Genomic DNA, 17,559 nt, shown 5'->3' on the forward strand with positions numbered 1-17,559 from the left:
TGACAATTCAGTTCAAGCTGCAAAGTGTTCAAATGATGTTGTAGTTGGATACCTAGAGATAGACATTCGTGACATTCACTTTGGTGAACATGATAGAACTGAAAAGAGATTGAATGATTATTGCAAATGTGGTTTACCAAAATGCACGCCATCGCCACACGAAATCATTAACATAAATAAAAATTACCATCGCGCAAACATGAGACCAACATCTGACAGTCACGAAAGCGACAAAGATCCTGGTTTTGAGAAATGCCATCGTTCAAAAAGTCTACCGGCACGTAGCAATGACAAACTTATTGTGTTGTTGCAAAACAGTTTTGATGAAGATAAAACAGAGATGGATCAGCTTGTGCTTGATTCAATTCTAAAAGCAGCTGATGCGGAGGATAGGGATACATATTCGAATACGCAAAGTATCGAAGATGAGGAAAACGAATGTGAAACTACAAAAGAAGGTGATGATATAGAGAATAGAGGCAATGATGACCCTAGAACGGTGAATGGTGAGCATGAACGAACGGAATTCGTTGACGACGAGTTTTACGACAATAGTGAAGTTGTTGTCGAAACACATAGGAAAGATTCCAGTGATATCTCTGTAAAATGTACAATTCATAATGAGAATCCTGAATTTGAAAATAATGAGGATAAATCTTATGGCAGAGCTCATGTTGTGGGTAAAATTCCGACTAGTAATTCCTATTCCAGTCTTAACGATTCTCATGAGCATGGGGATAATTATCATGTAGATATGAACGGTGAAAGTAAACCAAATAATGACTTGGAACGAGACCAGAAACATGAGCCAGAATGGTATGCCTTTTCCGAAAAACTGGAAAATGTTGGCCAAACTCAGAATAGAAGTGCAAATACCGATATAAATGATACTAGTGACACATATAGGCGTAGTTCAAAGAATGACGTTACCTACGACGGCTTTGGCAATAACAGAGAACATGGGCACTCTACAATTAGTGGAAGTAGAATAGAAAATACCATCGCGATACCAGTTGAATCAACAACGGAAGAAAGCGAGGAAGAAGAAATCGAAAGTCAAATTAAAGTTGTAGGTTCTAGTGCTGATTCACACGCCGAACTTGACATTGATTCAAGCGACAACGATGTCAGTTACGACAAAGGTGGTTTTGAGAAAGATTACACTGATGGAGAGTTAGAATTTAAACAGTTAAATGACCCCGGTGGACATGTTTCAACTGCTGAGTACACAACTGTTAAGAGGTCAGCTGCTAGTCTAAAGCCCGGCCTTGACTCTATTGCGGAAGCTTCACATGAGTCATTCAGAACGATGTCTAGAACACCTGGTCGTGACACTAAAAGTGTAATTGAAATAGAAAGTAAAGACAGCCAAAAAGCAAGTAGAAGCAAAGTACCAACCACAACTCGCCAAAGAAAAGCAAAATCACCGAAGTCCCGAGATAAAGATTGTAATGCTAACAGGGTTAAGAGTTCGAGAAAAGGTTCTAGTTATGCAGGTTTTAATGAACACTCTGGTAAAACTAACTCTGGGGCAAATTACACTGGTGGAAAATCTGGAAAGGACATAAACATGAAGTGTAGTAAAAGTACTGAAAATTTTAGAAAACTGATATCAATAGATTTGTTGAACTTTTACGAGACAAACAAAGACTTACAGACTATTGACAAGAAGAAACAGACAAAACCACAAAAGAAAGCTTTTCAAAGAAAACCTGAGGAAACAACATCAAGTGATAGTGAACGAAGACACCATACACGGTCGCCGAGTAAACGCAGAAAGATGATAAGAAGGAAATATGACATGGCCCCCTTACCGCCTAAAACAAAGCCGGCCCCTTTGCCAGTATTGGAGACAACCTTCCTTTTACCAAGAGCCAAAACAGATCTCTCTTCCCGAAGCAGCCGGTCTACATCTTCTGACGATACGGTGGAATCATTTAAAAACTTTCAAGTTAAAACCATAGAAAACAGATATCGAAAACCTGACAATATTATTTGGAATAAACTAGAAATTCGAAGGGATTCTAACTTCGCCATCAACAATTATGCGGACAGGTATGGTGATGGGCATGAAGTGGTTGTGAACGGTGGGAATGGGAAAACGTTGTATGAGAATGGCTTTCGAGTTCCTTTACGAGATGCAATCAAGAGGGTTAAGAGTGCAAAAACGGTACCGGAGTACAGAGACGTTCCGGATGTACGTATTTCTTCTAGTACATTATCTATTTTTGCTGGAATGCCGTATTCTAATAGGTTGACACACTACTATCTATTTCAAATGTATTAGCATTAATTCGAGAATAGTTATAAGTTGAATAGCTGAACAATGATATAATAAGCTTCGAAATTAATCGTTGAACGACTTTTGCCTACACCAAACACGTGTAAAAATCTTTTCGAAACGGTACATATTTTACATTTTATTTTTATTAGAAAAACCACATGTACATGTGTAATAAAAAACACCATAGCATCTTTAAAATGGTTATTTATTATTTCTAGCGCACCCCGCGACCGGATCGAGTGTGTAGGATATACATAGACCTGCAGCAGGACAGGCGCCTGGCCGGCCCTATGGAATACCGGAAGTTGGATGTCACTCCCCGGAATGAGCAAAAACACGGCTGGTGAACATTCTACATACTATCAACATGTTATTTTTCTGAAATTTTGAAATTGTGTGGCGTATAATGTGCAAATATCATCAATCGAAATTTCTTTATTAAGTGTTTGTAATGTCTTTCGAATTGTTTGTGTTTTATTACTTTGATTTGTTAGTTACATCATGTGATTGTGTCGATAAAGAATGAAGGCTAGGACAATTGCAGAAGTAGAAGGTATTCGATGCATTTACGCAAATATTGTGTTGAACACCCACAAGACTATATATTAATCATATCTCACAAAAAGGCTGACCGTATGCAGTTTGAAAACAATCCAACCGATAAAAATTAATATGCCAGTATCTAGCATATAACACTTCTTTTAATGTCCGTTAATTGAGTTTAAAGGGATTCGCTCATGTTTTTTTAAAAATAATATGACGAAATAAAGTGTGGCAAATCATTAGGAGTGTTAAATCTAAGATAAGAACGGCTAGAATCCTTTAACAAATGTTCATATTCGCTAAGACATTGTCTTTAAGTACACCATTTTTCAATAGTGTTCGTAACGTGAATTAATAAAAAGCTTAGTAGTTAAATTATCCGATGTTTGTGTAATATTCATTGTAGGGGTGACGTTTCTGTTGTCAGTACAATATTGTTTTCCTTTACTGTACCGGCGTGGGTTCGCACCCCACTAAAACAATTTTTAATTTTATTTTTCTGCAAGTTCGGTATCAAAAAGTAAATCAGTAATACTGTAAGTGTTTTCAGTGCCTTTAACGGGGGAGGAGGTTTTCTTACACATGAGCTAGTCCCTTTAATTCGTGGTTTTGTATCAAAATTGAATACCATTTTTGTATGTTTACCTTATTGAGAAAAAGAATATTATTGTTATGGGAAAATTGACATAGAAAATGCGTTTTTGTACATTTCATCAAAAAGCGCGTGCGACGTTGTTTATTGACGTCATGTGGTGTAGTTATTTTAGCTCCCAATGACGACAAAAAGTTCCTCTAGAATTTGCGTTTTTAATAAAAAAAATTTAGATAAAAACTCTTGCATACCTATATATTTGGTTGCGCTCAATTGAAATTGCGTAATGTATTTTCATAAATCATACAATAAAAGAAATAAGAAGTGGCGCGTTGTTGCGCGTGACTCATCTTGAATAGGGAGGGGGTAGTAAGACGGGGTTTTCTTGCACTGGTCACATGACCGGAAACACACGTCGGTAATGCAAGGTTCTACTAGTTAGTATACTGTTTCGGTTTGAAAACCGGACCAGGTACATTTGAAGAATGTATAATATATATTATGTGCATCGAATAATTTACATGTTATACATTTTATGAACATATCATATTATTGTTATCATAATTAATATATGTTATTTATTTCTAAAGTGTTGTTATAATAATCCATGAAAATAAATCAATATCAAATTGAAGTGTGATTTTGAATTTTGTTTTATCAGAACCCTTCTATACACCAAAGAACACATTGATGACTGATACGTGTTGTCCGGCCCGTCTGTAGCAGTTCCGGGAGAAGATCCAATTTGCCGGCCGAGGATTCTATAAAGCATCTATATCCGTCAGCAAAAACAGACGTATACAAACAGCGATTCATGCATTACCATCAACAATAATATTCACATAAGTCTATCCGTTTAACAATCAAAACGTCATGACTAAGAATTATCATAGTCTTTGCAATAAAAAACGAAAACAATATGTACATATACTCTAGTACTGGTAATGCCAATGTGTACTTTTCTTTTTTCTTTCATTTCTGGCGATGCCACCATCAATCAGTGATGCCGCATTTTATGAATGTATAGCATTTGTATATCTCCGGCGATGCTGCTAAGAATCAGCAATCATTTTAAAGTTATGCCCCTTTTGATAAATAGTCGTATATTTCTGGCGATGCTGGTATAAACGTGAGTTATTAAAATTAATACTAATTTGCTTTTAAAATTACAAATTATTCCTTGAAATGGTACTTGCATGAGTTCTTATTATCAAGGGAGACAACAACATACAGACTCATAACATGATCTTCAGATTATCTTCCATAAACAAGTTAGCAGCAATGCAGACATTTTAAAATGGCAAATATACAGCTGCTGTTGTTGCAATGAACATAGTAACCTTATATATTCTTGCCATTTAGCTAATTGATAATGAATTATAAGTTTGATACAAAGCTTTTCATCTAGACAACATGGGGCCACTAAATCAAACTTACACCTGAAGGTCGGCGAAAATCGTGGATCAAAGCAACTGGTCGCCAGTGTCATGGCAGAAACAAGTTCATAGTGACTCTTTATACAAGAGAATGCGGAGCACATTTTGTAAATGGTGTTAAAAGCGATAATCTTCACAGTGTCGACTACATACCTACTCAGAAACTGCCTGCCACTATTACAACACCTGGTCAGCCAATCCAACCTAGGTAACCAATTTCACACAGTATTGTCCATGATTAAAGATATACACTATACCTTTTTTAGTGTTTGTGTGCTAAACCTCTATTCCTGCCCCCTTCTGCTTATTACCTATAATAGACAGTGCATATCTTTAATTGGTACGAACTGGAATCTAAAGTCATTCGGGTAGAACATAAAATATTGATTTCTAAGGTAATGACATACTAAACAAACTTTCTTTTATGATTTAAAGTTGACTGCAACAAGCACGAAGGCTCGAGTATACCGTGAAGCTGTGGAAACTGGTATAAAAGCAAAGCCTATTCGATACAGCGCGCGAAAGAAGCTTGTGATCAACGAGGTGGACATAAACGATGTTCAGTATGAAGTGCAGATCATGACAGAAAACATGTTGCAGTCTGAACCTAAATTTCCTGATATTTCCTCCGCAAATATCACTCAGGTATAGTTAAACACCACAACTAAAAAGTATCTGAGGGCTTGAAGCAGAAATTCTAGATATTGAATTTGCAGTCAAAAACATTTGGTGTCTAACATTGAGGTTGACAGCAATTAATCATTTAAGCTATGATTCTTTCCTGAAAAAAACTTCAATATTTTCAAATTATTGATATAACTCATATTGCAAGGCACATATGATAGGTAGCAAATGGCTTAAAAGTATTAACCATCGGTGTTCTGTTTCTGGCAGTCATTAGTAAATTTTATATGTTACATATTATCCACAAATCTGTGAATGTTTATGTGAATGTGCTGACTTTGAATGTTCTTTTCATTCCCATCATTTCTGTATTTGCAGTTTCCAATTCATCAGGAGGACCACTTGTACGCTAAAGCGGGTTTTCCAAATGTGTCTACAAATCCTCCGATGCAGTCAGTATCCATACAAACAAACAAAGACGAACTAAGTTGTTGGTTGTTAACTGCAATTCCAGTTCAAGACAACTCCACACAAATGCCAGAAAGCAGACCAAGTCATAAGTGTGTTCAAACTGACTCTTTTAAAACTGAAGTTGGACATAATTTGACAAAGATCAAAATAAAAAAAAAATCAACAAAAAATGATAAACACATTGAAAGAAAAAGTATCAACTTTACAAAATGAGTGTTATGAAGTTTAAAAAAGTTGTTCAGTGCAAAAAATATTCTTTTGTCATCCAAGAAAGTTCAATTCTACACTGGCTTTCCATGCCTTGTTCGAGTATGTTAAACCAAAAGCACAAAGATTAGTGTACTGGAAAGGGAAACAAACAAAGACAGGGAAAAGAAAGGGTGAAAAAATGTCTTTATTAGACCAGTTCTTTGCGACATTAGTGAGGTTAAGACTTGGACTTGCAATCAAGGACATAGCAGATACACGTGAGGCTCTAAGCCATGTTTCACTCTGGGGAAGACAATTTCTAGGACGATAATATTTCCATAGAATGTAACAAACTTTCTTTTACAATCTTCCCAGAATATGGAGTCAAATGTTACTTCATGAATAAGATTATCCTCCTTTGTGCAGATGACAAAGTCACATTTAGGGATTCCAAGAATACCCATCTGGCCCCGGATCTGAGTGTAATATTCATGACTTGGGTTCAGAACTATGTCATCATTCTCATTGTGCTTGAGACACTTCAGTTTCTTTGCAGCCTCGGCCAATGTCATTCCCCAAGTTGATGAAGGGTTCTTTATTTCTACAATTTTGTTTTCTGAAACATTAACCCTGTCCACAGAGGCCCCCAGATAAGGGTACACCCTGTCTACCACGAGGCCCTTCTTAACAACCTTGGCAGTTTTCTTACAATACCGCTTTGCAACCAAATCCTCTCATCTATCATTTCATCTAGACAACATATAACCACTAAATCAAACTTCAGGTGCAAGTATCTCTCGATATATCTATGAAACTGGCGTAACAAATAGTCATATATCAAAATATGTGAGTACAGTCTACAGTGACCCTTATATTTCTTAACGATTGATAAAAAGTCATTAAAATAATTAACCGACAACACATAAAGGATGAAAATGCAGCTTGTGGTTTTTTCGCTTATTTCAACTGTAATTTGACGCGAATAGACATATTTTGCAATCATGCAAGTTAAAAATTTAACATTGGTTATAGTACAATTTTCACATATTCTTGCTTTACAAAAATACTCTTTAAAGTAGCACTTTATAAATTTTGGGTAAAAATACAACCAAAAGGCACATTTTTGTGCATCCTGAACTCCAAGTCCACGCATACACAGCAAACAGGACTATCAGACTAAAAACTAACTTAGAGACCAAACTTACTGCAGCTGGGAACAAACAATAGCAACAACATGAACTATATTTTCATTTAAACAATCAAGATTAAAGCATAACGATATGAGACAACGCGTAACATGCTGAATGATATGCCACCTAGTCAACATAAAAAAGAAAACTAGAAGTACATTAAAATAGACCGATAAACCTTGCATTCAATTTTGGTGGATGCCTTGGAAACCGTTCATTTTCTTCAAGTGTTTTGCGTTAAAATGAAACAGTGGTTTAAACGATCAATACGGAGAAGCACTTTCAACATGTCAATCACCAAACATATCGTCGCTATCCAGAGAGGACAGATTTTCAGATAAACCTGACTGTATAAACGAATGGTACACATCTAAATGTTCTACTCTTGTACTTCCATCATTCCATAACCTTCTTGAGAATCTGGCGATATTTCTCTTGTTTGATATGGTGTATTGCCAGCACTGTCACGGCCCTCTGGCGGAATTCGGGCTTTCATTCCAGTGTCAGACATGCATAGTTTTGAGGAATCGAATGTGCCATACGTTTCTATGGCGTGTGGATCTTCACCATGTAAGTGATTTTGTGTAGTGACCGTATGTCCAGAGGAAACCAAACATTTAGGTTTCGTAAAAGAATCCGCATCGCTATTGCCGGCTGGTGTGCGGCCACTTAATGGTAATCGAACTGACAACTTCGATTCATTACCTTGCTTTATTGTGTCTGGCTTCTGGATCTCTTGGTAGATTCTATAAGCATTCTCAAAATTTAAAAAGTGAACATCACCATTTGCTCTTTCAGATTGTTCAGTTTTTACGCCAGCCTTTCTTTGTGAAAATTGACTTGCGCTTTCACTTTTAAAGCTGGTGTTCATTTGTTGCTTATAGCATATTTCCTTTGGCTCTGTATGACTTTTCAGTTTAGTTCTTATACTTTCCATGCAAAACCTACCAGATATGCCTGGTGTAGATATTGTCATGCTCGTATCTGTGAATGAACTATTGCTTTTATCGGAAAACATAAGAATATTGGGTTTCATTAAAACTATGTCGTTCTCTCGCTCGAAGTCGACTGACTGACTGTTTTGATCTTGAAAGCTATAATTATGTTTTTCACGTTCTAACCGAAATTCAACCGATGGGTTTCTGTCTTCATCTGAACAAAGTCGATGAAGGGCCACATTTGATGCTGAGTTCCAAGCTACTGGAGAGTTAAGCCTGCGTTTTGGAACGGTATCGTCATCTTCAAATGCACGGATGCTGATATTATTGAGACGTTGGTGCAATGGCGAGCTATAAATGAAAGCAAAGTTTGTTTCTTTATCTAATGTCATATCAACATGTACTTTCGTCACCGGTTTTTCCCTTCTATAATGTCGTTGTGTTGACATTTCCGATGCATCAGAGTGTTCACCTTATCAAAGTAAGTTGAAATGAATCCAAATTCATTAAAATGGCCTTCAAGAGCAAGGTTTAAAGGTAATCGTAAATTGTCCAGACAGTCTTGGTACTGTTTTTTTCAACTCCGCTATTCTAGCTCTAGCAACATAGTAAAACATTGTTCGTCTTGTTTCTATAGAAGTCCAGTTTCTATCTTTATCGGCAAGAAGTTCCTTTGCTTCTACAATTCATGCGTCGTCAACAGGACAATTTTTAATTACGTTTGCCAGGTTCCCGAGACCAAGCAAACAAAGGTTCTTCTCCACCCCTTTTTACAGGCCATATTCTCCTTAACACATTCTAGTCCACGTTTACCCCACATTAACAAGGTCTGCCTTTCTTTAGCTGTTGGCGTCTTTTCAAAGCTATACAGCCTTACTTGAACTTCGTTATAAAACATGACCAAAAGTTCACGGCAAAGACCAATATGGACTGCCTTACAACGAGCAGCTCTGAGCATATCTTCGCTTTCTTTGAAACGTCCTGCAATAGCATTTGCATTTGCTAACCGGCCAAAATAAACAACATCTGTAAGCAGCGTATTACTTGTCTCGCTTGTGAGACTTTTCATTTTTATGAATACGTTTCCTTCACCCAGACCTTTATCAAATGTTATAGCTATCGCATCGATTTCTGCGCCAATAACTGCTACACATTTGTCAGCAAGAATTTGTCTCCGATATTCATTACTTTCATTTTGCATTTGTTTTATAAACTTGTCACTTAATTTGCCTAATGCAAGCCGAGGATTAGTGAACCGTGCATCATCCACCATCGTTTTAAGATTATCAACCATTTTGCTTAGAAATGGCCTTTGACCTGATGTCGATTTGTGTACATGCGCCATGGTTTTAGCCGTAACAAGTTTAAAAGGTGAAAAATTAAGTTTTGCTGCTAGTCTTTTATAGCCACATCCTTCAAGAACCAATAAAAAGTCCTGTAAGCAAATAGTTCGTAGCAGGTTGGTTATTAACAGTTCTGATACATATTCTTTGTTATTTGTTAGTGCTAAATGGTAGATAATCTGGTGAACACGTTCGAATCGAGGGTATTTTCTACGAAGCGTTGAGGACACAACCAAAGGGTTGATTTGTAGAATTACCTCCTCCTTGCACAAATACAGTGACTGGACTTCAGCTTCAGTCATTGATTGGCTTCCAGATACAAACATACTGCAGTGGGTTGTAGTTACTGGAGGGTCTGGAAAATAACACGTTCAATTTATTGTCTAAGCAAAGCACAGTGGTATCTTAGCTATAAAGACATCTAAATTGCACGTGTTTATATCATTTTATTTTTAAATAACATTATATTATATCATAACATAATGACGTAAGTATTATGTTCAGGTATATAAGTGTTTGTAAAGATGTGACATTAAAGTGATAAGGAGAAAACTTTTTGAGGATAGGTCTTACATTTTGGAGCATCAAATCATATCTGACATTTGGCAGTACATAAAACGAGTGTGGTAATTTTAAGTATGGCCCCGATATCACTACAATAATACTAGATATAATTTTACAAATATTGCAAAGTTTAGTTTTTGTACCAAAGATTCATTAACTTATTTGAATGATGATATTTTCAAATAAACATTAAGGTATATTTTTTTATTATTTAAACATTGATCTTTATCGTGCAATATTTCCTTAACGTAAATAATAAAAATGGCCGCAAAGAAATATACATTACATTAAATTACTGTGAATTTATTTTTAGTTTATCAACTATTTTCAGTTAGTTGTAATGACTGCCCCCACCACTGAGTTTAAATATACGTATTTAAATCAGTACCTGTATTCGTAAATGTATCCAATTAGAACATCACTGTTCTTAAAATTTTCTGTCAGAGATTCATGTCAAAAGCGTTCATATCATTCACTTGTTATGAAAATCCCAAAACGAAACTGGTTTTATGACGCAGTAGTGTCCGTTTCTATTATTTATCACATAGCCATGCAGGTAAATTTGCCTAACCAATAAGACAGACAAAATCTAGAACCCAAGATTTTGTTTCGTCAAATATTTTACTTTTCTTCCGCCGAATGGAAACTTAAAACAATACCACCGGAAAGCAAATGGCACTATTTACCATCAAGTGAAAGCATTGCCAAGTGTCTAAGGAACTTAATAAGCATCCAAGTGCTTTTTAAGAAATATAATCACAGAGAGAGAAAAGTGATTGAGACAGAGAGGGTGAGAGAGAAAACAAGAGCGAGTGAGAGCGAAATAAAGAGAGAGAGAGAGAGAGAGAGAGAGAGAGAGAGAGAGAGAGGGGGGGGGGGGCAGTTTTGTCTTGGAAAATTTGCAAAATCGCAGCGAATCGTTATACTTTATGAACGCATGAAAAATAAGAATCACGCCTTATATCTACATTTCCCCTGTTCGTTACTTTATTTGTTATGTTTATGATTATTTTGATTGTATTCATTTCGCTCTTATCAAGAAAATTATCTAGAATTTCAATCTCGTTTTTTAATACGCATGACCCAGGTCTTTCTTTAGAAACCACGCTTGCAGAGGTCACAAAGAATCGGCTTGTTAATGCAAAATGATGGCAAACTTTATCGTTCAGAAAATCAAGAGAGTATGTAAATAAGTTAAAATGATTTGAAGGTTTATTCGGAACTGCGACAGACTTGGAAAATCAAAACACTATAGGAGAAATCTAAATACGATAAAAAAAGATTCTATATTTCAATAACTTAAAACACAAAACAAAAACCTCAAGTATATGAACTTATTTATGTAATTTCAAACATGTTTTCCCTAAAACTAATTTATGTTCGAAATTATACCTTGTCCCATGGCATAGTGTACTTCGTATATTAAACATTATCAGTTTATGTATTTAAATGAAACTAGGAGTCTTAAATAGTGATAAACATTTAGTTTCTGAAAAGCAATACAAAAGTACGAAATGATAATTGAATATTGAACACCACCCAGGTTACAAAAGCGCTTTTGGTTGGATTGTTTTATAGATAAATGTTAAACCGCTTAGAAGCTGAACATACTCGCTTTGTGTTTTTTACATACGCTCACTTTGAATATCATTTAAAACATTAATGTTTATTGATTTGAAAAGAAAATTTTATATTCTTAACATATATTTTGTTGTATGCCCTTAGAAATATGAATGCGGAAACGAAACACATGCATCAGTGGCGGTATTCTTCAGTCATTTCGTAGTTTAAGTAAATTTCCTATCGTTTTCATAGTCAAATTACAATAAAAGTATTAGTGTTTTAACGTAAGGGTATGTTTAGTTTTAATTATTAAAAATTGATTATTTCAGATATAGTCAAGTTATGCTATATGATAAGAGAGATACATAAGTTAGAAAAATGATTTAAAGCTGCACTCTCACAAATGAACAGTTTTGACATTTTTTTCTCAGAATCAGCTCATTTTGGCAACAATGCCTTCAATTCAGTCATATAAGATAACTCACAATATAACAAATCTCAATTGTTTGCTAATCTGTCGAAAAAATTTTTTTTATTGTTTAAGCGTTAGTACCGCTTTTAGCCATAATAATTTTTGAACGAACGTATGAAAAACTGCGATCTGATATTTTGTCAGCAGTCTTATATCACTGGAAATAAAATATGAAGGCAAAATTTGTCTCATTCCAACACAAAAAATAAATATGTTGTCAAATCATTTCTTTAACTTATAAAAATTTCCAAACTTTTTCATAGTCAAATTATAATAAAAGTAATAGTGTTTTTACGTAAAGCTATGTATTTTGTTTAATTATTGAAGTTACTGATTATTTCAGACATAGTTAAGGTATTTTATTATATGATCAAGAAAGATACGTAAGTTAGAAAAATGACTTAAATTAGAAAATGACTTAAAGGGGCTAGACACTAACTGGTCCCAAAATCGGCAAATATTGTATTTCCTCAAAACTATCCTTGAGTGGCCAATGCGAGAAAGTAGGAGTAATACATTATTTTACATGTTTATAATAATAAACGCAACAATCATATTACTGTTTCATCTGTGTTTCCTCGTTTAAAAAAGCGCATAATGGTTTTCCAGTTTAATTATATCTGTTTATGAGTACAGATAAATATACCGGCGCTATTTTTAAACTTACTAAGATTTTGACAATTTTCGTTTTTTCATGCAATTCTATAATCTGGTGTCTAGCCCCTTTCAGATGCTTTATGAATCCCGGCATATCAATGTTCATGTAAGATGTAGGTTCTGATTAAGTATAGTTGTATGTAGTATAAATATCAGCAAAGATAGATTCACGCTACTTTAACTAGTTAAAAACATCCAAAATAATGAAAAAAGTGTCTTTTGCTTTTGTGTGTTTAACTCTTATACCAAGTATTCTTTGACTTGGATTGTAAAACAAAGAGAACAACCTTATGGACATAGTGTTCTAACTAAAGCGAGAAGTTGCAGCAGCACATAAGAAATAGAAACCCTTACGATAGAAAATGTACGCCAAGAGATTTCAATTCAGGATCTTCAACATAAAATAGGAATATTAGAGCACAAACATGCAGCCGACAAGATGGAACTTCAAAAGCTCATTCACGTGATGATAAGGACGATGACTCAAACCCTTCAGGGGATAACATCAACCATGATGCTCCAACTACGCTGAAACTTCCGCCATGGCTGCTGTCACGTCAACGCCTGGCTGTTGGCAACGCTGCAATTTCCGTGTACTTGTCTCAGTCGAAACAGCACATGACGAACGAAGCAATCAAGTTTGACAGAATTCTACTCAATGACGGAAATGTCTACAACACTTTCACTGGCGCGTTTACGGCGCCGCTTTCTGGCATTTACCTCTTCACTTATCACTTTGATTCCACGACATCGACGTTCGTTCGTCTCGTTCGTCTCGTCGTTAACGGCGTAAATGAAGTCGACGCCGTAGCCAATCCGCACGTGGTTTCCGGTCCGCGACAGGCACAGTCCATGGGCGGAAACACGTGCATCATTCACGTGAGTCACGGCCAGGCGGTCCAGATACAAGTGTATGAGATTCCGGACACCACAATCGACTCGAGTGACAATTTTCACTTTCTACGTTTTCTGGCGTCTTGCTGTATTAATATATGTCAATAACATTATGGCTCATGTAAATTAGTATGTTCTGATTTGTAAACAAAAGGTTAATAAATACATTTTCGTGTTTTCGTTTTACTTGGGGTTTTATTACGTTCTTATCATGACAAAATTAAACTTTTATCCAACATTTTGGTGAAATAAAACTAGTGTTTTACATCAATTTTGCATATTTTTGTTGCAATAACCATAATAATAGAAAACATACTGTGTTTGTTCCCTACACCGAAGGGCACCGATCTACAACCCCCCCCCCCCCACCCACCCGACCGCACCAACACTTTTACCAAATTTCGGTTCGCGTGTCAAAAGCTTAATGCCCCTAAGTTACCCCCTCCCCTCTCTAACGTCAAATACTGGACCCGCCGCTGCTTGTTGCTACGTGATACTGTTAATATGAAGTAGCGATTTGATTAACTCAATAAACGATTTGTTTATATAACCATTGATGTTTGAATGACGACAAAACAAATAATGCCAGCATTAAGAGCCTTCCAATTTATAGAGAAGATCATATAAATGAAGTCGTTTCAAATTTCCATTTGTTAATTAGTTTTAAGGTAAATTATTTCGTATGAGCAAAACAGCGAAACAGTAAAACATGTATTCTTTGTAGCAAGTTTTGGCGTAATCAGGAATAAAGCAAATTTTAAGAAGGGATTAAAGAATTTTTGAAACTTTGTTTGCAAATTACGAAATAAATATTTCGACAATATGAATATGTTTTCATGTCAAAATGTTCCAGACTATCATAAAAAAAGGTAAATCAAAAGGTCGGACTAAAGAGACAACATTTGAGCATATATCAACACCTTTTAAAGGGTTCCAGCCGTCAGTATCTTAGTTTTAACATTCCTTTTGAATTGCCACACTTTATTTCGTAATAAAAAAAATCCGTAAAAAGTCCTTTTAACAAACCATGAACGAGTCCCCACGAACAGCTACTAAACATAACAAAGTCATTCGCGAAGATTCTTGCAGATATATAAGCGATAGCATTAGGGTTGTATGAATTAATTGCTAGATTTTCATCCATTTTTTAAATGGGGAGCGGGGAAGACATTTTATTTTATTTTTATTTTTCTTAGATGACTGTTTCACCGTTGAATATGTGTTCATGCTCTTTCTTATTGAAAAAGGGACACAAAATCACCATCGTAACAATTTCCCTATTTAACCGGTGCATGTTATACAAGTGTATTTGTGTTTAACATATAACATGTTAAAGTATTCATTAATGTTTTATATGACTTGTTGTTTATCGTTTTTGATGATATTTGAATAATAGTATGTACACATGTGTAAATTGTGTAAAGCTGTATGTCATTATGGTTTGTTTTAGAAGGCCATATTGAAAATATTATGTTTTATAGTTGACACTGTAATTATGTCATAATATGTAACCTTCTTAAAATAAAGATGTTGTTATTATTATTATTATTATTTTTATTATTATTATTATTATTATTATTATTATTATTATTATTATTATCAGTATTATTATTATTATTATTATTATTATTATTATTATTATTATTATTATTATTATTATTATTATCATCATTATTATTATACCTCGACAACAAACGCCGTTCCTGGAAAGTATAACAGCGATACGCAAATACAGACCCTACGTCAAAGAAAAGAGAATATGCGGGGGTGACGGGGGGGGGGTGAAAATCTACCAATTGATTTATAATCGCCTTACTAGATGAGATTTTTTATGATTTTAAGACTGATTCTACATGTAGTCAAAACAAAACGGAAAACAATACAGAAACAATTGTTTTTTTACAATCAATATGGATAGTTGATGAAATATAATCAGCGAATTCCAGGCGCCGTACGTTATCCATAATGTATAACATGTTCGCTGTGACAGTGCTAGAACCACTTGCCATGCGATAATTGTTTTACTATGTTAACGGATATACGCCACGGTAAGTGATTTTACTGAAACATTTTAATTTCAGCTTCCAATTTCCAAGCAAGAATGACCGAGAAAGACCAATAATGTGCATTTTGTAGTACTTAAAAATACAAATGGCGTCAAGAGTATTATCTTATTGTAAATTTCAATAGAGAAGATGGCCGATATTTGTAAAACAGCTTTTGATAGTTATTTGATTATTTCTGACATACTTTTTTGTCATTCATTTTATTTAAAATACACACTTCGACGTAATAAAAACGTATACACCGTATTAAATTGACAATAGAATTTTCAGAGTTAGTAAACAACTTGCGGTGTTTAATGAATACCGACCCAGCTGGAAAGCTAGTTCGCATTGATTGACAATTGAACCAAAAAGTATATTAAAGGGACTAGACACCAGATGGTACCAAATTCGGCAAATACAGTATTTTATCAAAACAAGCTTAGAAGTGTCAATACTGGATAGTATGTGACCGATTAAACCTGATTTTACATGATTTAAAGAATGTCGTCTTATACGCTGTCTAAGCTGAGTTTCCACTTTTAAAAATAGCACGGAACGGTGTTTTCTCCAGCACCTTGCATGGCACGTGACGGTTTCAAAACCTCCGCAAACTAACCTGTCAAGCGTTTAGACAATGAACTTTCATTTTCACCAGTTGTTAAAAATCCCTTTCAAAGGTTTTCATCGACCAATACCATCACTTGTATTTACCTGTCGGGCTTTGTGTCCACGTTAATTCGCAGCAGTTTTTCTTATTCCTTGCATATACGTCCTTTTTGGGAGGCCATGTTGGGTGTATATTTAGCATGAGCAAGTCATATGATGAGTGTCTATAAATAAAACGAAGTTATTTTAAAACTAACTGGTGAGATATACCCAGTAATTTTTGAATTGGAAAAATACGCAAAAAACTACGAAAAGTGAATTTGCCATAAGTGATGTGCACGTGGTACATGTATATCAGTAAGTAACATTCAATACGTTGCACTCAACAATAACAATTATATGTAAGCGTTTGCCTTTTTGTTTTTGACTTGCAAATGTATCATCTGGTGTCTAGTCCCTTAAAGAAATAAGAAGGGCGATAAGCACTTTTGGCTGATTAACTACGGTGTTTCTACTTTGATAAGTACACGTGTAAGGTTCTATTTTATATTTTGCGTGTTGACGTAATAAACTCGTCAATTTTCTATAGCTTTAATTGGGAATGTCAATTTACATAAAACTCTAAACCTATTTACAGTTCCAAATCTCAACGCTGCAGCATCTCCTTTGTATGGACTGTCGAAACTCGCTATTTCGAACTCTGTTTTCTCGATATTTCGGTTATGTCGAACATTTTCGAATATTTTGGGTTCAGTTAGACATGTTCTGGTTTTCGGTAATTTCCAACGATTTCGATTTGCGAGTTTTGACCGTATTTGAAAAGATTATTGAACAGAACACACTTGATCAAAGTGCCTTTTTTCGCGCATTTCAAGCACTTGATAATGCTGGAGCTATTTAAAGCTGAAAATCTCAAAGCTGCAGCAGCGTTTCTATTGTCCGTATTTGAAAAGACTTCAAAACAGCTTTCGATTAAAGGAAGACTATTCAATGTTTACAGAATCCACCTTATAAAAGTGCTTTCTTTTCGCACATTACAAGTACTTAAAGCCCACAAATGCGACGCGTCACATCCGCCATCAACATTGTTCCTGGTCGGACTTTTTCCTTGTCTGGCAGCGAACGTTGTGAAAGACACTAAATCA

At 35.2% G+C, this 17,559-nt stretch overlaps 2 protein-coding genes across 2 annotated transcripts; both read left to right on the plus strand.

The window, feature by feature from the left end:
• The first annotated feature begins 299 nt into the window (after positions 1-299).
• Positions 300-4,008, plus strand: LOC128229146 (uncharacterized). The gene is made up of 2 exons (XM_052940862.1): positions 300-2,197; positions 2,503-4,008. Exons 1-2 carry the CDS (start codon positions 341-343, stop codon positions 2,629-2,631), a joined length of 1,986 nt encoding a protein of 661 aa, XP_052796822.1. The 5' UTR covers positions 300-340; the 3' UTR covers positions 2,632-4,008.
• A 6,084-nt stretch (positions 4,009-10,092) lies between these two features.
• Positions 10,093-13,868, plus strand: LOC128226060 (complement C1q-like protein 3). The gene is made up of 2 exons (XM_052935958.1): positions 10,093-10,097; positions 13,298-13,868. The coding sequence occupies exons 1-2, from the start codon at positions 10,093-10,095 to the stop codon at positions 13,866-13,868; spliced, it is 576 nt and encodes a 191-aa protein (XP_052791918.1).
• The last annotated feature ends 3,691 nt before the right edge of the window (positions 13,869-17,559 follow it).

Source organism: Mya arenaria, chromosome 3 (assembly GCF_026914265.1).
Source record: "Mya arenaria isolate MELC-2E11 chromosome 3, ASM2691426v1".
NCBI lineage: Eukaryota > Metazoa > Mollusca > Bivalvia > Myida > Myidae > Mya > Mya arenaria.